This window comes from Geotrypetes seraphini, chromosome 3 (assembly GCF_902459505.1).
Source record: "Geotrypetes seraphini chromosome 3, aGeoSer1.1, whole genome shotgun sequence".
In the NCBI taxonomy this organism is placed as follows: domain Eukaryota; kingdom Metazoa; phylum Chordata; class Amphibia; order Gymnophiona; family Dermophiidae; genus Geotrypetes; species Geotrypetes seraphini.
Window position 1 is genome coordinate 4,175,245 of NC_047086.1, and position 22,190 is coordinate 4,197,434.

At 47.0% G+C, this 22,190-nt stretch overlaps 1 protein-coding gene across 4 annotated transcripts in view; it reads left to right on the forward strand.

The window, feature by feature from the left end:
- Nucleotides 1-22,190, forward strand: part of REV3L (REV3 like, DNA directed polymerase zeta catalytic subunit) — a 696,072-nt gene that overhangs the window by 251,147 nt on the left and 422,735 nt on the right. For all 4 annotated transcript variants that reach the window (XM_033939819.1, XM_033939820.1, XM_033939822.1 and 1 more), the window contains one exon: nt 15,696-15,824. In XM_033939819.1, coding sequence (XP_033795710.1) covers nt 15,696-15,824 — 129 coding nt within the window. The remainder of the gene's footprint in view (nt 1-15,695; nt 15,825-22,190) is intronic.

Sequence of the window (22,190 nt, forward strand, 5' to 3'; positions counted from 1 at the left end):
TTGATCTAGCAGCGGCAATTCTTATGTTCTTTCTTTCTGTCTCCTGCATGCTTCCTCTCCTCTGGACCTCATTCCGTTCCCCAACCAACATCTCTTTCTGTCCCTCCATGAGTCCAACTTTTCTTCCTTTCTCCTCCACCCCTTTTGGCAACTTGTTTCCCTTTCTCTCCCTCCTCTTTTATGATCTTGCATCTCTCTGTTCTTCCTCAGGGTCTCCACCTCCCGTTCTTCTATCTGCACTTCCCATAGTCCAGCATCTGCCTCATGTCATAGAAACATAATGGCAGATAAAGACAAAATGGCCCATCCAGTCTGCCCCTTTGGTCCAGGCCTCTGTCTTTTCTTCTGCTTAGAACCCCCCATGTTCAAGTTCAAGTTTATTAGTATTTGATGAATCACTTATTCGGTTTGCTAAGTGATGTACAAGATTATAAAAAGAAGTAAAATTACAAAAAAGACAAACCAAATGACAAAATTCTTGATGATAAGACAAACTTGAATTGGGAGGAAAGGAGGGGAAAGTTACAATTTTTTTAGGAAATAGACAAAAAAGGAAGAAAACAATGGGGAACGGGAAAGATAAAAAATCTGAGAATATTTAACAAATCTAAAATTTAAATGTTAAAAGCATCTTTAAAAAGATAAGATTTTAAGGATATTTTAAAGGAAGTAAGATCCTTTTCATTTCTAATATATTGTGGTAATGATTTCCACTATTGGGGGCCCATTACGGAGAACATATCCAGCATTTGTTCTCCTTTCTTCCAGGTTTCTCTCTCTCTCCTTCCTTCCTCCCTCCCTCCCTGTTCCAGAATCTTTCCACCTCTCTGTAGTCTCTCTCTTCCCTCTATACACCCCTAAGTTCAACATCTGCCCCCTCTCTTTTGCCCCTTTTTTTCAGGTTTCTTCCTCTCTCTATCGTCCTTCTGCTAACATTTCGAGTCCTCACAGCTTTGTTCCAAGTCCTTCTGTCTCTCTTACTCTTTGTCTTCCACCTCCCCAGGGCTTGGCATCTCTCACTCCTCGGTTCAGGGTATTTCCACTCTCTGCAGTCTCTTTCTCTCCCTCTATACCCTTCTAGTCCAGCATCTGCCATGTCTTCCCCCTCCCTGTGTTCCCCCTCCATGTTTCAAGTCTGCTTTCCCTCCCCTTCTCAAGGTCCTTTTCTGTCTCTCTCTCTCTCTCTCTCTCTCTCCCTCTCCCCCCCATGTCCAGATCTAGCATCTCTATGGCAACCCCCATCCTACTGGGGCCCTTGCGACAGGCACAGCCTTACACACAATGCTCAGGTAGGGGAACTATAGAGGGAATGCCCAGCCAGTCAAACGCCAATAGAAGAGGAGGATGGAGAAAGGGGAAGTAAACAGAATCCCCACTAGCACCCGCCCTCCAAATTGCACCTCCAAACCCCTTGCTAAAGACTCACCTTCCCAATATTCAGCACCACTGTGCTGCAGCTAGACAGGAAAAGAAAAGGGCCAACCCCCAAGCACCCTTGACCTGGCAGAGAAGACGCCAACGCAGAAAAGTTTTTTAAAAAGTTACAAAAAGACAAATTCATATGCCTTTTTCCCTGTAATATCAATCATAGCCGCTCGTGTACATTGTCTACCTCCCTCTCCCTCAACCACCAAACTTGCTCGCATTCTTCTTTTGAAACTCTTCCTGAGCGCGGAAACATGCCACAAAATCACTCTATACTGAGCAACAGACGCTCCTCTGAGCTCTTAACTCCTGCACAAAAATAAGAGACTCTTGCGGTAGCATACAACTTCTTTTCACACTGGCTTTCCACCACGCATGCTTGACAATGTTTCCTGATTTGATTACCGGAAAAGCATGAAAATATAAAGGACCAAGCAAACTGGAGAGATTCGTGAGCTCCTCCTGTAATAAGACTGCTGTAGTATTTTCTTGTCAACTTTCTTGTTGAAGGGTTCTTGTGGTTTCACTATTTAACTGTCTGAATTTCAAGACTCATTCAGCCGGGTGCTCACTTAAATTAGCCGGGCGGTGTGCCTGGCTAAAAGACGTTAGGGAGAACACTGCACTGTACATTAAACACACAAGAGACTGTCCTTGCTCGAAAGTGCTTACAATCTAATTATGACAGAGACACAGGACGCAGGGTAGATCAATATATACTATTCATGAAGGGGGATGCAAAGGGATGAAGAGGTAGAGAGTGTAGGGGCTACAGAGGGAATGAGAAACAAATTTCCAGTGCAATAGTTGTGTCATTCTGGACAAGCGGGTTATCTCCCCATTGCCGCAAGCCATCTGCAGAAGGAATCCACTCCAGATTTTTTCTGTAATCTTCATATTTCACTGGGAGCTCTACTGCTCTCTATAGTTTTTCCCTTCTGCATATGAGCCAGGAGTGTTTCTGTTCTGCTCTCCCTTTTTATTTATTTTACTAGGTGCTTCTCAGTTAATATGCAGTGTATTTGGTACTTGGCTTACCGATTTCAGAATCTGCTCTGCCTGTGCAGAGAAGAAGCATATTGTGGGCTACAGCTGATAGTCCAATCCCTTGTGATACCTGTTAGCCAGACTGCACAATTATTTTTGGAGCTCGGGGCTATCCCCACTTACCTCCCTCACCTACTGCTTAGCAGGGGTTTGAACACAGGTTGTAAGGCATCCATAGGAGGCTCAGCAGTGTTTCACAGGGTGCTGGCTGCATTTTTTGCCTCCCCCCCCCTTCTGTAGCGCATTGGTCAGTCCGTGTGGATGGGGGTTCGGTCAGACATCGTGTCTGACTGGCAGCCCGAAGATCAGCGTTGAAGAAGGACTTCAGCATGAGGTAGTAATTTCTTCTACTGTAAAGAGCTGAGGCAGGCTGCAGCACAGTGAGTAAGGCTGTTACAGCCTGTGAGGTGAATCATGGTGGGGGGGGGTGGGAGTGGGGTGTTCCTGAAAATTCAGTTTTTGAAGGTTTCTTTATGTTTCCCTATTTTCTCCACAAAAATTCCTAACTTTGTTTTGGGGGTGTGTGTGTGGAAGTTTAGCAGTTTTAGGTGCCAAAATCCTGATGCATGGATTTATAGCGATCTTTTTTCAAAACTTTCCTTCAGCTCCAAATCTTCTTTTTTTACCTCAAAACTAGTTGAGATGGAGTCCTTGGACTCTCTTACCCCAATTCCATGCCAGGATTGCGCAAATTCTGTGCCTCAGGGAGTATCTGTGCACCATGTACCAAGGGACGGTGAGGCGTGAGCAGCCAGCTTAGCCTTTCCTTTGTGTTCTCAACTAGCTGTAAGAGCAGCTAGCCTGCTGGGGAAGTCTTCTTTAATCGGGGCCTAGAAACTGTTCTGCACAAAAAGACGTGGATACCTCGCAGCCTAAGAAATGCAAACTAGAGTCATCTCAGGGTGACTACTCATTCCCTGGTCTGGCTTTCTCTTCAGAATTCATAAATTTAATGTGGAAAGCCCTTCAGGAGAGCCATGCTCAGACTGAGCAGACCAGCTGTGCATCAAATTCAATACATCTGAGCATAGCTCCCCAAGGGACATCTGCTTCACAATCTGCCACTGTCCAGGACTTGGGAGACCTGTTTGCAGGGAATACAGATTAGGATGATACTCTATTCCCTTATTGTCCATGGATGCACCTCCCAAAGCGGGGCAGGCTGGGACGCTGCAGCACATTAGGCAGAAGGTTTCATCAAGTTGTCTACAATGACACCCAGATCCATTTCTTGGGTGCTAACCCCTAAGGTTGACCCTAACATCTAGTAATTGTGATTTGAGTTATTCCCAATGTGAATCACTTTGCATTTGTCCATATTAAATTTCATATACCATTTGGCCGCCCAGTCTTCCAATTTCCTAAGGTCTGTCTTTAGTTTTTCACGTTCCGCATGCGTTTTAACAACTTTGAACAGTTTAGTGTCATCTGCAAATTTAATCACCTCACTCGTCGTTCCAATTTCTAGATAATAAATTAAATAGTCCCAGTACAGATCCCTGCAGCAACTTCACTGTTTACTCTCTTAACTTGAGAAAAAAGACTGTTTAACCCAACCCTCTGTTTTCTATCTGATAACCAATTCCTAACCCACAAATTAACTTTGCTACTTTAATTTTCTTAGGAGCTTCTCATGAGAAACTTTGTCAAAAGATTTCTGAAAATCTAGATACACTACATCAACCAGCTTACCTTTATCTACACCTTCAAAGAAGTCAAACAAATTGGTGAGGCAAGATCTCACCCGGCTGAACCCATGTATATGCTTATTGTATCCTGCTTAGATTTGTAACATAAGAACATAAGAATTGCCGCTGCTGGGTCAGACCGATGTTCCATCGTGTCCAGCAGTCCGCTCACGCGACGGACCTCTGGTCAAAGACCAGCGCCCTAACTGAGACTAGCCCTACCTGCGTACGTTCTGATTCAGCACGAACTTGTCTAACTTTGTCTTGAATCCCTGGAGGGTGTTCTCCCCTATGACAGACTCCAGAAGAGCGTTCCAGTTTTCCACCACTCTCTGGGTGAAAAAGAACTTCCTTACGTTCGTACGGAATCTATCCCCTTTCAATTTTAGAGAGTGCCCTCTCGTTCTCCCTACCTTGGAGAGGGTGAACAACCTTTCCTTATCTACCAAGTCTATTCCCTTCAGAGGTTGTAGACAGGTGGGTTATAAATAACTGTAAATAAAATAAATGCTTATTCTGTCCCATTAAATTATATTTCTCTACGTGTTCCACAATTTAATTTTTTATAATTGTTTCAATCATTTTGCCCGGCATTGAAGTCACGTCTGTAATTTCCTGGAACTCCCCTGGAACCCTTTTAAAAAATTGGTGTAACATTGGCCACTCTCCAAGCTACAGACAATTTTAGTGAGAACTTAGGCAGCCATTCATGCAGCAACGCGGGACAAGGCAGGAGCGTGAAAAGCTTGCGCCTGCATTTTACTCGCTCTGACGCTGCTGCAGCTAGTTCGGGAGTCAGCCGGAGGGAAGGGAAGGACCACCGTAGGAACTAAAATAAGGTATGGGGGGGTGGGGTGCCCTGCCTGCTTGCCTCGGGGTGGGGGGCCCTGCCTGCCACTAGACTTTCCTGCCACTAGACCTGCCTGCCTGTTACTAGGCCTGCCTGCCCTGTCCCTGCCTACCACTAGACCATCAGAGGGGGGACAGGGTGCAGAACCTTGGTGGAAGAATTTGGTTCAGAATGGGTTTTTTTCTTGTTTTCCTCCTCTAAATCTAGGGTGCGTCTTATGGTGCGAAAAATACGGTAATTGTAAACACCATTATCCCAGGACAAGCAGGCATGATATTCTCACATGTGGGTGACGTCATCTACGGAGCCCCGATGCGGACAGCTTTTTCAAGCAAACTTGATTGAAGATTTTAAGTTTGCTCTGCTGCTCCACGCATGCGTGCCTTCCTGCTCCACTAGAGGGCGCATCTCCCCCTCGTGGTCTCCAGTTCAAATTTTTCCGCTGAGCCTAGAAGACGTGTATTTTTAGGCTCTGCCCCAACTGCCTTCTAGCACCGCAATTTTTTTCTTGTTTTATCGAATTAGTCGCTGTGCGCGTTTTTTAATCTGTTCCTGCTTCAATTTGACCGACCCGGAGGCTTCCGGGTCGCCGCGGCCGCGTGGCTACTTGGGCCTCGGCCAGTTTCGTTTTTCTATGTCCCGGCCTTTGACCGGCTTTAAAAAGTGCACCCAGTGCGAGCGGCTTCTTTCCATCACAGACCCGCATCGCCGGTGCATCCTCTGCCTGGGGGCCGCTCATCCAACCGACTCCTGCCCCCAGTGCGCTACTTTTCAGAACCGGGCCCTTCGTCGAAGAAAAGCCCGCATGGCGGACCTTTTCACCGCCGACCAACCCTCTACCTCGGCCTCGAGGTCGGCCTCGACCCCGGCCTTGACCTCGGCCCCGAATACCTCGGCACCATCTCGAGACCCGACCCCGAAGACCTCGGGACAGCAAAAAGCCTCGGCCCCGGGTAAGTCTCCTCTTCCTTCTTCAGGTTCCGCACCAGCGAAGAAGCCAGCCTCGGGGACACCGGCGACGCATGGTGGAACCCCCATGATTTCAGCCCCGGCGAAGCCTCCCAAGCCTTTGGGCCGTGCCTCCACCACACGGGAATACTCTGACACGAGGTCGCCCCCGGTGGAGTGCACCGAGGCATCGGACATGCCCTCGATGCTGTCCGTGCCCATCTTCCAGGACCTACTCCGGGCGATGATCTCGTCGGAGCTGTCCGCTGCACTGGCCCATCTACAACCGGCCCAGACCTCGACCTCGCGTGCGCCAGACCAGTCTGAGCCTCGCGTCGAGCCCCCTCGGGGCAAAGTGCGCCAGCTTCGCCGCATTTCATCCTCCTCGGATTCCTCCCCGAGACGCTATCCCTCCTCGGACCGCCGCGGAGCAAAGCATCGCGCTAAAACGACCGAGACCTCAAACCGCCGTACCTCTAAGAAGGCCCGGAGTTCTCCCACACTACGAGGCCGTTCACTGACGCCCCGTACAGGACCGCTGAAGGTGACGGAGTTATCACTCTCCAACCCTCGCGTCCTCCTAACTCCCCCTCGGACCGGGGCTCCGAGCTGAGGCCCCAGGCTTTCGTCGAGGGAGTCCGGGTCGAGGTCACCGATTCGACATCGATCGGTACCCCGTACCCTGGCATCGTCTCAGAGGGGCTCCTCGAGACGACGTAGGTCCTCGACCCCGGAACACTGCCACAGTGTTTCCCCGGTCTCGGAGCGTGGGTCAGAGCATGAACCTCGATACTCGAGGGAAGCCTCCCCGTCCTTCTTCGCCCAACGGAGGTCTCGTTCACCGTCCCCACACGGGGCCCCGTGAACGTCTCGCCCCTCCTTCACTTGCTTCGTCCAGGACATGGGCCACGCTCTGGACTTAGACCTCCAGTCCGACTCAAGATACTCTAAAGAGTACCTGGCGGAACTTGACTTACCGTCACCGCCCAGAGAGTCCCTTCGCTTACCGCCCAATCTGGTACGCCAACAGGCTTTCTTCAGGAATCTGGAGACCCCCTTCATGGTAACAGCTGTCCCCTCCAAAATGGAGTCCAAGTACCGTACAGTACCATACCCAGGTTTCGAGCAACCACAGCTCTCCCACCAGTCGCTGTTGGTAGAATCTTCCCTGAAAAAGGCTCACCCCTCCCGGGTCTCAGCGGCGGTTCCCCCAAGGTCGAGAGGGTCGGACCCTGGACAATTTCGGCAGAAGACTATACCAGAACGCTATGATGGCCTCTAGGGTGCAAAGTTACACTTTCACCTTCACGTCGTACTTGAAACATCTCATTGGACTGTTGGGAGCCTTTGCGACCGACCTACCAGCCTCACGCCAAGGAGCCTTTAACCTGCTCCTGGAGGTCTTCTCCAACCTGCGCCTCCATTTATTTCACGCGGCCTATGATGGCTTTGAACTTTCCTCCAGAGAGGCAGCCTTCGCTATCGCCATGCGCCGCCTAGCCTGGTTACGCCTCGTCGACATGGACCCCCAACTTACAGGACCGGTTGGCTAACCTACCCTGCGTGGGCAAAAAAACTTTTTGATGACACCATCGAGGCAGCTACGAAACGCCTTTCGGAGCACGAACGCTCGTTTGCCTCCCTCGGTCGGCAAAAACCAAAACCACCAGCGTCCAGGCCGTTCAGGGCCCCTCCTCGCCGCTACCCTCAAAAGTCTACCCCTGCCTTCTCACGGCCTCCACCCAGACGCCCACAAGCTCACCATCGGGCCTCACCCAAGTCCCAACCGCCTGCGACCGCCAAACCATCCCCGTCCTTTTGACCGGATAAGCGGATGGGGGCTAGCCCCCTCCGCCACAGCCCCAGGCCCCCCTTCCCATTGGGGGACGCCTCAGAACCTTCTACCCGCGCTGGGAACAAGTCACGTCGGACGCATGGGTCCTTGGCGTGATCTCATCAGGATACTCTCAACTTTCGGGAAAACCCTCCAGACAATCCTCCAAGGGCGTGCCCTCCCAACCGAACTCAGTTACCCCTCCTTCTCTCAGAAGCTCGAGGACTGCTTCGCCTACGGGCAGTGGAGGTGGTCCCCCTCGACCAGCGGGGAAAGGGGTTCTACTCCCATTACTTCCTGGTACCGAAGAAGACGGGAGACCTGCGCCCAATCCTAGACTTGAGGCGACTCAACAAATTTCTGGTGTGGGAAAAGTTCCGCATGCTTTCCCTACTGATTCTCTACCCTCTCATCGACGAGGGCGATTGGCTCTGCTCCCTCGATCTGAAGGAAGCCTATACACATGTTCCAGTGCACCCCGCTCACCGCAAGTACCTGCGCTTTCAGGTGGGGGACCTACACCTACAATACCGAATCCTCCCCTTCGGCCTGGCGTCGTCACCCCGAGTCTTCACGAAGTGCCTCGTGGTGGTCGCAGCTGCCTAACGTGCGCAGGGCCTCCAGGTATTCCCCTACCTGGACGACTGGCTGATCAAAGCCCCGTCCAGGGAGGGTGTTATCTCAGCGACCCAACAGACTATTATTTACCTTCAAGGTCTGGGGTTCGAGGTAAACTTCCTAAAATCCCAGCTGCGCCCCTCTCAGTCCTTACAGTTCATCGGGGCCGTGCTGGATACGGTCCAACTCCGCTCCTTCCTTCCCCCTCCACGTCAAGAGGCGTTAGTAAGTCTGAGTCGAAGGATTTCGCTGCTGACTTCGGTATCAGCTCGGCAGATGATGACTCTTCTGGGCCACATGGCCTCCACCGTCCACGTCATACCCTTCGCCCGTCTCCACCTGAGGATTCCTCAATGGACCCTGGCCTCCCAATGGCGTCAGGACCGTGACCCAATCGACCGTCCCGTGACAGTGACTCCTTCCTTGCAACGATCGCTCCTCTGGTGGGCCGACTCTTCAAATCTATCCAAAGGTTTACTTTTTCTCGCCCGCCCACACAGCAAGGTACTCATCACGGATTCGTCGGAGTACGCTTGGGGAGCTCACTTGGATGGCCTATGCACTCAGGGGATGTGGTCAACAGAGGACCGCCGCTGCCACATCAACGTGCTGGAGCTTCAGGCCATCTATCTCGCCGCTGTGGCTTTTCAACATCTGCTCCACGACTGGGTGGTTCTCGTCCGAACCGACAACCAGGTAGCAATGTACTACGTAAACAAACAAGGGGGACGGGGTCTCGGGCCCTCTGTCAGGAAGTCCTGCGTCTCTGGAAGTGGGCAATCTCCAACAACATCTTCCTTCGAGCGGTGTACATACAAGGAGAGCGAAACTGCCTGGCAGACAGACTCAGCCGTCTCCACCAGCCACACGAGTGGTCGCTGCACGCTCAAACCTTACGACAGGTGTTCGAGAAGTGGGGGACTCCTCAGATAGATCTGTTCGCCTCCCCCCTCAACCACAAACTTCCTCAATTCTGCTCCCGGGTGTACTCCCCGGAATGCCTCGAGGCCGACGCCTTCCTCCTAGATTGGGAGGGAAGGTTTCTATATGCGTTTCCGCCTTTTCCTCTGATTCTGCGGACGCTGGTCCATCTCAAACCGGTGCGAGCCACTATGATCTTGATTGCTCCTCGGTGGCCACGCCAGCCTTGGTTTTCCCTTCTACTTCAACTCAGTACCAGAGATCCACTGCCTCTGCCTCTGTTTCCCTCTCTGCTATCACAGAGCCAGGGTTCGCTGTTGCATCCAAATCTTCAGTCTCTTCATCTGAATGCTTGGTTTCTCTCCCCCTGACTTCTCTCCCTGTGTCGCAATCAGTCAAGGAAATACTGGAAGCCTCGAGGAAGGCCTCGACTAGAACCTGCTATTCCCAAAAGTGGACCAGATTCTCATCCTGGTGCTCCTCGCACGACCAGGACCCGGTGTCGGTCCCGGTCCCCTTGGTCCTGGAGTATTTGCTCCATCTTTCTCACTCCGGCCTGAAGACCAACTCCATTCGGGTACATCTTAGTGCAATTGCTGCCTTCCATCAAACCCTGGAAGGAAAAGCCCTTTCACTCCACCCCCTAGTTTCTCGTTTCATGAAAGGTCTTCTGAATGTCCACCCTCCTCTCAAACCTCCCCCGGTGGTTTGGGATCTTAATGTGGTCCTGGCTCAACTCATGAAACCCCCTTTCGAGCCATTAGACAAATGCCATCTGAAATTCCTCACTTGGAAGGTGATCTTCCTGCTCGCACTCACTTCCGCCCGACGAGTTAGCGAGCTACAGGCGCTGGTGGCAGACCCCCCTTTCACTGTATTCCATCATGACAAGGTGGTCCTCCGCACTAACCCTAAGTTCTTGCCTAAAGTGGTGTCTGATTTTCATCTCAACCAGTCCATCGTCTTGCCAGTATTTTTCCCCAAGCCCCACTCTCATCCCGGAGAGACGGCGCTACACACGCTTGACTGTAAGAGAGCGTTGGCCTTTTACCTCCAACGCACTCAGTCTCATCGGACAACCCCACAATTGTTTTTGTCCTTCGACCCTAACCGGCTGGGTCGCCCAGTTTCCAAGCGCACCTTGTCCAACTGGTTGGCTGCTTGTATTTCTTTTTGCTACGCTCAGGCTGGTCTCGCGCTGCATGGTCAAGTAACGGGACATAAAGTCCGAGCGATGGCAGCCTCCGTAGCTTTCCTCCGATCCACACCCATTGAGGAAATCTGCAAGGCTGCCACGTGGTCTTCGGTTCATACTTTCACCTCCCACTACTGCCTGGATACATTGTCCAGGAGCGATGGCCGTTTTGGCCAATCGGTATTGCGTAATCTATTTGCCTAAATTGCCAACTTCCCTCCATCCCTTTTCAATTAGCTTGGAAGTCACCCACATGTGAGAATATCATGCCTGCTTGTCCTGGGATAAAGCACAGTTACTTACCGTAACAGGTGTTATCCAGGGACAGCAGGCATATATTCTCACAACCCGCCCGCCTCCCCGAGGTTGGTTTCTTTGCTGGTTAAGTGAACTGGAGACCACGAGGGGGAGATGCGCCCTCTAGTGGAGCAGGAAGGCACGCATGCGTGGAGCGGCAGATCAAACTTTAAATCTTCAATCAAGTTTGCTTGAAAAAGCTGTCCGCATCAGGGCTCCGTAGATGACGTCACCCACATGTGAGAATATATGCCTGCTGTCCCTGGATAACACCTGTTACGGTAAGTAACTGTGCTTTTTTTCCCATTCATTTTTCATATATCTATATATACACATACACACAATATAATCTTATTACACATAATGGTTAGCCACAAAATTAAACTAACAAAACACACTGTATGCTTCTCAACATTTATTCCTACCAGAACACAGATAACCTCCTATGCAAATACGGGACCAAAAACTAAAAGTACTAATATATACAAACGAAACCCTAAGATTCAATACTCTGCATGCAGTACAACCCCTGAGAAAAAGAAACAAATGAATTTCTTCCTGAACAGTGCAAACTAACAGACAGCTGATGTAAATCAATCACTAAATACCTGTGGAGATGTTTTGGACCTCCTTTCAGGATCTAGAATGGAATAACTTCATAAAACTCTATAACAAGTACACTAAATCACACTGCATTCTAGATCCCTGTCCCCCCAACATTATGAAAACTGCCCCATTAGACTTTAAACTAACACTGTGGAGTTATCTGACCAATAAATTCAAAAAAGGAAAATTCCTAACGAATAACGGTCACATTATAATCACCCCAATTCCAAAAAATCGTAAACAATCCCTAACATCTGTAACCAACTATAGACCGGTAGCATCCATTCCATTCTTCGTAAAAATAATGGAAGGTTTAGTACATACCCAATTGATGAACTACCTTGATCAGTTCTCACTACTACATGAAACCCAGTCTGGCTTCAGACCTCTGTTTAGCACTGAGACGGCGATTGCAGCGACCCTAGAATACTTACGCAACTTATTCAGCAAGGGCCACAATGCCTTAATCATGCAATTTGACATGAGCTCGGCCTTTGACCTGGTGGATCACAAAAAATTGCTACAATGCTTAGACGCAATCGGCATCGGAGGTGAGGTATTCGACTGGTTCCGAGGATTCCTTACGACCCGCACCTATCAAGTACGCTTCAACTGTAACCTCTCTAAAACATGGAGAAACCCATCAGGCGTTCCACAGGGGTCTCCATTATCCCCTCTACTCTTTAACGTCTATATATCATCACTAGGCATGCAGCTGGCCCAACGGGGTATAAAAGTATTCAGTTATGCGGATGACTTCACAATCATTATCCCGTTTAATACGTCACCCTCCGAAATCATCCCCACGGCAACAGAAGCGCTAAACCTGATGGAACAATGGACCACAGAATTCAAACTGAAGCTTAATTCAGATAAAACTAAATTCTTCATAGCCTCGCCACACCCACCTATCACCACAACACCACTACGCATTAACAATCTTAACTACCCTATTCAACCTACAATGAAGGTTCTGGGGGTAATACTAGATCAAGGTCTAACTATGAAAGACCATGTGGACTCCCTAGTCAGAAAGGGGTTTTTTACTCTCTGGAAACTCAGGTCCATCAGAGCATACTTCGATGCTTCAGCATTCAGAATTCTGGTACAATCCCTAATACTAAGCCACCTTGATTATTGCAACATTACCCATCTGGCAATCACCCGGAAGCAAATGCAGAGACTTCAACTGATCCAAAACGCAGCAGTCAGGTTGATCTTCAGACTGAAAAAGTCCGATCATATAACCCCTTCCTACCGACTCCTGCATTGGCTGCCAATGGAGGCACGTACGAAGTTCAAACTAGGATGTCTCTGCTTCAAGGTATTATCCGGTCTAGCCCCTAAATATATAACAGATCTCTTCTCATTCCCAACCAACAGACATGAGAGAAGAGCACACCAGAAATTCGTTTCCCCACCAGCCAGAGGATGCAAATATAAGAGACACCATCAACAACTTCTATCATACCAAGCAGCCTTATGGGGCAAAGACTTGGAAAAACTAATTACACACTCAAACAATTATGGTGAATTTAGGAAACACCTAAAAACATACCTGTTCTCGAAATACCTAGGTAACTAATCAGGACAATAGCCCCCATTGCAATCCCTCCCCAATTTAGATCTTGTAAACTGTTAACCTCTAATCTCTAACTATGAATGTTCCTCACAATTTATGGAATTTTTCTAATTCATTGTAAACCGCATGGAACTTCACGGTCCTGCAATATATAAACTGTTGTTATTATTTTTATTGTTGCTACTATCAGATATTCACCGCTACACTCTGTAATTCGATGTCTGTGCAATTTATCTTCATTGTAAACCGCCTAGAAGTCGCAAGATTGTTGGCGGTATATAAGAATAAAGTTATTATTATTATTATTAAATTCAAAACTAAAATCATTCCCCCCCTACCTTTGTTGTCTCCCTCCCTCCATGCTGTGCCTTAACTTCTGGCCTGCTCCCGCCTGGCCATTTATGCTGCTCCCAGTGTTATCTTTGGGCAGGCTCCCTCTTCCTCACTGACGCAGTGCACAAAAACACAGGCAGTGACTCCTCGCACGTCCTGCATCTCTTCTGGAAGTATTCCCTCTGACGTTGCGATGTCAGAGAGAAGGCTTTCAGTTCAGACGCGTGTAGGAGTCACTGCTAGCGGCTTTGTATACTGTGGCAGTGAGGAAGAGGAAGCCGGTCTGAAGATAACGTTGCATCGATATCACTACGGACCGGCGGCTGAAGAACACTGTCTCGGGCCTGATGCACATGCCGGCAGGAAATTTCTGCTGATCATCACCGATCCATAGACCGGCAGTTGAAAAACACTGCTTTAAAGGATATTCTTATGGCTCTAATATCCTCTTTCACTTCACCTTTTAATCATGCTGGCTCTCGTTTCCTCTTCTTTCCACCCTTTGCTGATAGGTGGAATACATCTGATCTAGGCTTCCACGATGGTATTTTTAAATAACATCCATGCGTGGTCATTTATGAAATCTAGGAATTTTACCTCCCAAGCACACAACCAGTCAATGTGTGAATGTGTCTTGCTGTCCTTGAGTTATTTACTTTCTGGGTTAGTGCTTTGTTGATGAGATCACTATCTGTGAGGATTTAAGTCCTGCTGTCCTCTGAGAACAGCTGGATGTCTGGTTCTCTAGACTAGCTTTTAACGGCTAGCGTAGATTTGTTTTTATTTTATTTACATAGAAACATGGAAACATAGAAATTGACGGCAGAAAAGGGCCATAGCCCATCGAGTCTGCCCATACCAATGACCCACTCCCTGACTTTTACTCCCCTATAGATCCCACGTGAATATCCCATTTTCTCTTAAAATCTGACACACTGTTGGCCTCAATCACTTTCTGAGGTAGCTCGTTCCAATGATCGACCACCCTTTCGGTGAAGAAGTACTTTCTAGCATCACCCTGAAATTTCCCTCCCCTGATTTTCAGCGAGTGTCCTCTGGTTACCGAGGGCCCTGTAAGACTGAAGATATCATCTTTCACCTCTATACGCCCCGTGATATACTTGAAGGTCTCAATCATGTCCCCCCTCTCTCTTCGCTCCTCCAGTGAGTACATCCGCAGTTTTTTTAGCTTTTCTTCATACGTGAGATCCCTGAGCCCCAAGACCATCCTGGTAGCCATTCGCTGAACCGACTCAATTCTCAACACATCTTTCCGGTAGTGTGGTCTCCAGAATTGAACACAATACTCGAGATGAGGTCTCACCATAGATCTGTATAGTGGCATTATGACTTCAGGTTTCTGCTGACAAAACCCCTACGGATGCAGCCCATCATTTGTCTTGCCTTGGACGAAGCCTTCTCCACATGATTGGCAGCCTTCATATCATTGCTAATGATCACTCCTAAATCACGTTCCACCGTGGTCCTGGACAAGGTTTCACCATTTAGTGTGTAAGTTCTGTGTGGATTTTTTTTGCCTAGGTGCATTACTTTACATTTTTTAGCATTGAAGCCTAGCTGCCAAGTTGATGACCACTGTTCCAGCTGCTGTAGGTCCTGCGTCATAAAGTCAGGCACACTGCTTTTGTCTACTATGTTGCATAGTTTGGCGTCATCGGCAAACAGTGATACTTTTCCTCTAAGCCCTTGGGTCAAATCTCCTATGAATAAATTGAATAGAATCGGCCCTAAGACGGAGCCCTGAGGTACTCCACTCGTCACTGCTGACGTTTTGGAGGGGGTACCGTTTACCATCATCCTTTGAAGCCTACCATCTAGCCAATCCTTTATCCATGTAGTGAATGTATCCCCTAATCCCATCGATTTTAGTTTGTTCAACAGCCTGTGGAACGCTATCGAAAGCTTTGCTGAAGTCCAAATATATCACGTCCAGGGACTCCCCGGCATCCAGATGACTGGTCACCCAGTCAAAGAAGTCAATCAGATTAGATTGGCAGGAGCTTCCCCTGGTAAATCCGTGTTGGTGTGGATCACGTAAATTTTCTTCATCTAGAATTTTGTCGAGTTTCTGTTTGATCAGTGTTTCCATGAGTTTGCACACTATGGATGTAATGAAATTTGATGCCCCATTTCTATACCTAAACCTAAAACAGTACAAATAATAAATATAAGTAATGTACCAGTCTCCATAGTGAAGAAAATACATGGTTGAAACCATATGTTATAGGTTTGAAGCAGCATAGAAGATATTTATATGGGGATGGAACTGGTGGTGGTCAAATAAAACCTTACAGAAGTGTGAACATTGTTGTTGCTGTCTTTTTGTTCAGGGAAAACTTTGAGGAATTCCAGCAAACAGGAGGAAGCGGTAATTAATGAAGAAGCAATTCTGAACATAATGGAAAGCAGTCAGAATTTCCAGGCCTCATCTCAGAAACAGAGTCAGTCCCCAATTTTGAGTAAGTGATGGCATTTTGTACCTCATATGTGTGTGTTTAAAAGCATGATGATTGTAACATACTAGCTATGTATGCTAAGAGATGGTGAGAAACTTTTCCATAGTGCACCACAACAGAATCTTCTGTAAGTCATTGTGTTACTCTGTAACCCTTACTGTTGTAAGACCTTGCAGCATGCGGTTTTGATCACGGTGGCTGGAAGACAAGTGGAGTCATTGCAGCCAATTCTGTATTTAGGAGTATTTATTTATTTAGCCCGTCCTCCCAAAAGAGCCCAGAACTGGTACAGGAGTACATACACAATATCGACCACAGACATAAGAACATAAGCAATGCCTCTTCTGGGTCAGACCTGAGGTCCATCGTGCCCAGCAGTCCGCTTATGCGGCGGCCTAATAAGTCCATGACCTGTGCAGTAATCCTCTATCTATACCCCTCTATCCCCTATTCCAGCAGGAAATTGTCCAGTCCTTTCTTGAACCCCAGTACCGTACTCTGCCCTAGTACGATCTCTGGAAGAACTTCCTAGCATTCGTTTTTAATCTGTCCCCTTTCAACTTTTCTGAATGCCCTCTTATTCTTTTATTATTCGAAAGTTTCTAAGTCTCCTTTTCTTCAGGAAAAGAGATCCAGTTTCTCCAATCTCTCAGCATATGAAAGGTTTTCCATCCCCTTTATCAGACGCGTCGCTCTCCTCTGAATCCTTTCAAGTAATGCTATGTCCTTCTTAAGGTATGGCGACCAATATTGGACGCAGTACTCCAGATGGGGACGCACCATCGCCCGATACAATGGCAGGATAACTTCTTTTGTTCTGGTTGTAATACCCTTCTTGATTATGCCTAGCATTCTGTTTGCCTTCTTAGCGGTCGCTGCACACTATGCTGTCGGCTTCATTGTCATGTCCACCATTACCCCCAAGTCCCTTTTTTGGGTACTCTCATTTAATAACATCCCTCCCATCGTATAGTTGTACCTCAGGTTTCTGTTTCCCACATGTAATACTTTACATTTCTCAACGTTGAACTTCATCTGCCATCTCGTCGCCCATTCCCCTAGCTTGTTCAAGTCCCTTTGCAATTCTTTGCAGTCCTCTTTAGTCCGAGCTCCACTAAACAGTTTGGTGTCATCTGCAAATTTTATTATTTCGTACTTTGTCCCTGTTTCTATATCATTTATGAATATATTAAATAGCAGCGGCCAAGCACCAAGCCCTGCAGGACCCCACTCGTGACCCTCCTCCAGTCCAAGTAGTGGTCCTTTACTCCTACCCGCCAACCAGTTTCTGATCTATCTATGTACGTCGCCTTCCACCCCATGGTTCTTCAGTTTCTGGAGTAGGCATATAGTTTGATAGCAAGTAATACAACACCTGAGTTACAGTAGATGCATGGTACTTCATATCAATGGTAGTAACATCTCACAACTTGCTTGGGATGCTACCAGCTTACCTTGCCTCTCAGTTCACTTTAAACTGTTCTAATAAGAGCACCCGCAGAATAAATCTATTTAATTATCCCTCCCTGAAACCATGTCAATACAAGAAGTTTTTTGATACAATGTCAGTGTTCTCCCCAGAAATTTTTCCAGCCAGGTGGCATGAAAAAGTAGCCGGGTGGGGCGGGATGGGGAAATTTGGTGGTGGGGAAAATTAACCCCCTCTTTTACTAAGGTGCGCTAGCATTTTTAGCACGCGCAAACCCCCGCACCTCGCAGGAAAACTAACGCCAGCTCAATGCTGGCGTTAGCATGTAGTGCACACGGCAATTCTGCACGCACTAAGCGCATGCTAAAACTGCTATCGCTGCTTAGTAAAAGGAGCCCTAAATGTGTACTATTTTTATTAGTTAATTATTATTATTTTCCAATGCTCAATATGACTTCCTTTTTTAAGGTTTGACACTTGTGCCAGAATATTTTTACTAAATTTAAGAAGTATCCAATTCTAGAAGGGAATAATTAGATATGTGCCCTCTTTCAAATGGTAAAGAGATTTAAAAAAGAGAACTGCGTTAATGAAGTCATTGGGTTCAATTAAGCCATTTATTTCTGCATGAATTTAAACAACTAAAAAAAAAAAAGATAAATATAGCTCATCCAGTCATACAAGAAACGGCTCTACAGCACCTCTAATAATGTTTTGATCACTAGGTTCCTTCCTGAGATCTCACTGAGGATATGAAATAGATGCAATCCCCACTTCAGACCTCTTCCACATAATTTATGGAGAGGTGTTACTGAGCCTTGAAGGAGACCTGTGTGATTGATCTTTATCTGCTACTTTTTTTGCTGTACACTTCCCCCTCTGTATTTGCAGGGGTTAGGGGCAGAGCCAGCCTGCGAATATTAAAAAAACGTGAATAATATTCGGACTGGTTCTGCCCCTAACCCCTGCTTCCCCCAGCTATTTTAAGCCCTGAAAGCCCCCCCTTAAGCCTTACCTGGTGGTCTAGTAGGTTTTCAGGCAGGAGCGATTTTCCCACGCTCCTGCTCTGTGCAGATCGCTCACAGGAAATGGCTGCCTTGAGTCTCTCAAGCCATTTCCTGTGAGCGATCTGCACGGAGCAGGAGTGTGGGAAGATCGTTCATGCTCCGAAAACCCGCTAGGCCACCAGGTAAGGCTTAAGGGGGGCTTACAGGGCTTAAAATAGCCTGAAAATGAAAATGCATTTTTTGGTTTAAAACTGCAAATAAGCGAATCCGTAGATACGAAATTTGCGAATACGGAGGGGGAAGTGTAGTGCAAAGTGAGAGCTAGGGTAAAACAGTTTAGGTAAAGAAGCAGGTAATAATTAGCAATGTATTAAAAATATTTCATTTTTATTTGCTTATAATGTCATTTGAAAGCTGCTTGATGTTAATACAACTTTAATTTAGTTATTTATAGTGTGAGGTGGGGGGACAACACCTACGTCAACAGTAAAGTTAGAATAGGGTCATTAAATCCAGTGGTGTACTTAGTATATATGACAGCCATTGCTAATCATTTTTTAACAACCCCCTCCTCTATATAAAAAAAGATATTTTTAGTAATAATCCATGAGTCACACAATAAGGGTGCATCTAGGAAAAGGCAGCATCTTAAACACTGCAGTGAGCACTAGAACACCAACACACGCATTGTAAAACTAAAGAAACCAGATCCTACACAGTCAATTGATCCTGTAGTCGATGCTAACAGAAAGCCATGTCCTTTTCATACACACAGAACACAGATACACCCTCACCCAATATGGAATAATCACAAACTAAAAATAGAAATATGCAGACAAAAGTTAAACTGAACCAAGAAACCAGACTCTGCAATGCCACAGAAACAGTGACACATGTCCCCTAATAATGTTCCAAATATAAAGACAGTAGATGTAAATTTGAAAAAAAAAACCTTCTACATAACAATCACCACTTTATAAATGAACAAATAGAAATAAAATAATGAGAAATATGAAAATACCATTTTATTGGACTAATCCATTTTTCAGTTAGCTTTCAGAAGACAAATCTTTCTTCAAGACACTTTTTTGGCTTGTGAGCACTTTTTAAAATGACCAAATCAAAATGATCTACCAACAATAAAATTTTAAAAAACACAGAGCACACTGTACGCAGAGAAAATATTAATTATCATTGTATTCAGGGGGGGGGGGGTCAGAGGTCAAGGCAGAAGACTTTAAAATATGTAATGTCACCTCAGTAACAACTATACAAAAATAGACAAATATACCCCCTCCCCTTTTACTAAATTGAAAAGAAAATCATTTTTCCTACCTTTTTATCTGGTGATTTCATGAGTCTCTGGTTGCACTTCTTTCTTCTGACTGTAAATCCAATATTTCTTTCTTTTTTTCTCCCCCCTGCCTGTCTTTCTTTCTCTCTCCCCCTGGCCCCCTCTTTATTTCTGCCTTTCTTTCTCTCTCTCCCCCTGTCCCCTCAAGCCATTGTGCCAATTTCTCCACTTCCCCAATTCTTTCCCTACCCCCCAAGCCACCACGATGATTTCTCCCTGCTACTTCCTAGAGCAGCAGCAGCAGAACATTACTCTTCCCCCTCCCTCCCTCCCAAAAATGGGTGCAGCAGCAGAACATTTCTCTTTGCCCCTCCCCTCCCCCATTCGGTAGTGCAGCAGCTTTTTTCTTTCTATCCCTCCCAGCTCACACACCCAGCAGAGTCGCTAGGTCAGCGATGGAGAGAAGCTTACAACTTGCTGCTCTTCCTTGCTTCGGGCCTTCCTCGTTGCCGGGTCATGCCTTCGTGGAAACAGAAAGTAGGCAGGACCTGGCAGTGAGAAAGGCCTGAAGCAAGTTGTAAGCTTCCACCCGTTGTTGACCAGTCTACTGCCTTAGCCCGTAGCGAACTCATGGTTCGGGGCTCTAAGGTGTACGTGCCGGCTTCCCTTCTCTTCTCACCCCCCCACCCCTCCGGGACGTAACTTCTGGTTTCGGAGGGAAGAGAAGGAAAGCCAGCACGCACACTTTAGAGCCTCGAACCATGAGTTCGCGTCTCCAAGCCGGTGAGAGGTGGGTTTTTTGGGGTTTTTTTTTTATGTTGAGTAGCGGCGGCGGCAGCAGCGAGATTCGCGTTAGATGACAGCCAAGCGGTCATTTAAATTAGCTGGGCGCAGCGCCCAGCTAAAAGGCCCTGGGGAGAACACTGGAATGTTATCATTCCAGGCAGCCAAATTGAACACATGGCTTGGAAAACCCATATTTGAGGCCACTTCTTACATTTACTTTAGAAAATTACTGAAGACACGTCTGTTTGACAATTTCTAAATCTCAAATGTAATGTAATGTAATTTATTTCTTAATAACCGCTAAATTCCGTTAGGATTCTAAGCGATTTATAGAAAATAGACAATAGGGTGCATTAAAATTATAAGTAATATAGGTACTTAGAAATTCCCTTACTGTCCCGAAGGATCACAATCTAACTAAAGTACCTGGAAAAATGACAATTAGTAGAGTAATGAAGAAATAAAATAGAGATAGATGAGAAAAATAAGAAAATAAACATTCTAATAAGACTACAATGATCTAAAGGACTTTGAAAGGTTGAAAAAAAAGAGGGGAGATAGGAAATAGAAGCAGAAGGGAGAACCGTTGAAACTATAGAATTCTGGGGAAATTTAAATGAAATTTAAATATTAAAATAAAAAACAAAAACAAGTGGCAAAACAATGAATGAGATTTTAAAAAAAAAATCATAAACTAAAAAGAAAGTGAAAAATAAAAACAAAACAGTCAAGACTGAAGTCCAGCTTGAAATGACTTCACTGCTTTGGCTGCCAAACTTCTCCAGATGTCATCCGATCCTTGTTAGCAAACCGGAAGCCCCAAATTCAGTGTCTCCGGTCATCAACTCGTCTAAGACATTCACACTCTCCTCCTGCATGCCAAATTCGCTGAATCTGTCTCCTTTCAGGACAGGCACCGCCCGCGCCTTTCTGACCGTTTGCGGCACCACAACAACCGTGCCGTCTGGACCAACCATGACCTCCCCCTCGCGGTGGCAGTGGGGGTCGCTCCTCTTCATGGCCGAAGCTAGCGGCTGCAGCGCCTTCTCTGAGTCGACGCTGCTCAGCAGAACCAGGCTGGCGTCCAGGCCGGGCGCCTCTAGCGGCGGGCGAGCGCCGGGTCGGCTGCCGGCTTCTCGGTGACGGGGGGTGACGGCAATGATGGGATGGAGGGGCTGGGTGAGCGACTGCGCCGGAGGCATCTCCTTGCCCGCATCCTTCAGCTCCAACTCGGCAATCCTCACTGACGCGACCTGCCCCAACAATGCCTGATAAAAACATCACAAATGCCGTGCCGTCCGTTGCAGCACTCGAAGGGTAATGACGGTTGGGCGCCGCCTCCCCCCTGGTGGAGTCCACTCTGCGGGATCGTCGGCAACTGACATGTCCTCTCCTCTCTCTACTGCCAAACCCGGCATGCCGAGCCATGCATCCCGGGTCTCCCCGACTGTCTTCGCTGGATCCACTGCGAGCACCCCAATGCCGATCTCCAACCCCAACCACTGGAGAAGGCCCCCAAGACCGCTGCATGCAGGCCAAACCGCGAAGAAAATATAGTAGACTCCAAATTTAAAAACAAGATCAATAAAAAATGAAAAAACTTAGAAAAAAATAGTACAGGAGTGTAAATGTAGATAATAAAACCAAATTAAATAATAAAAGAAACAGAAAACATAAACAAAGAAAATGGCATGCTCTACCTGTCTCATTATTAATTCCCAACAGCTGTCCACATCTTAATTACGCCACTGCTCTAACTTATAGAATTTAGATTTAACTGATGTACTCTTAACTGTTAATGTATTTCAGATTGATTGATTTTATCTTGTATCTCAAACACTATCTGTATGTAC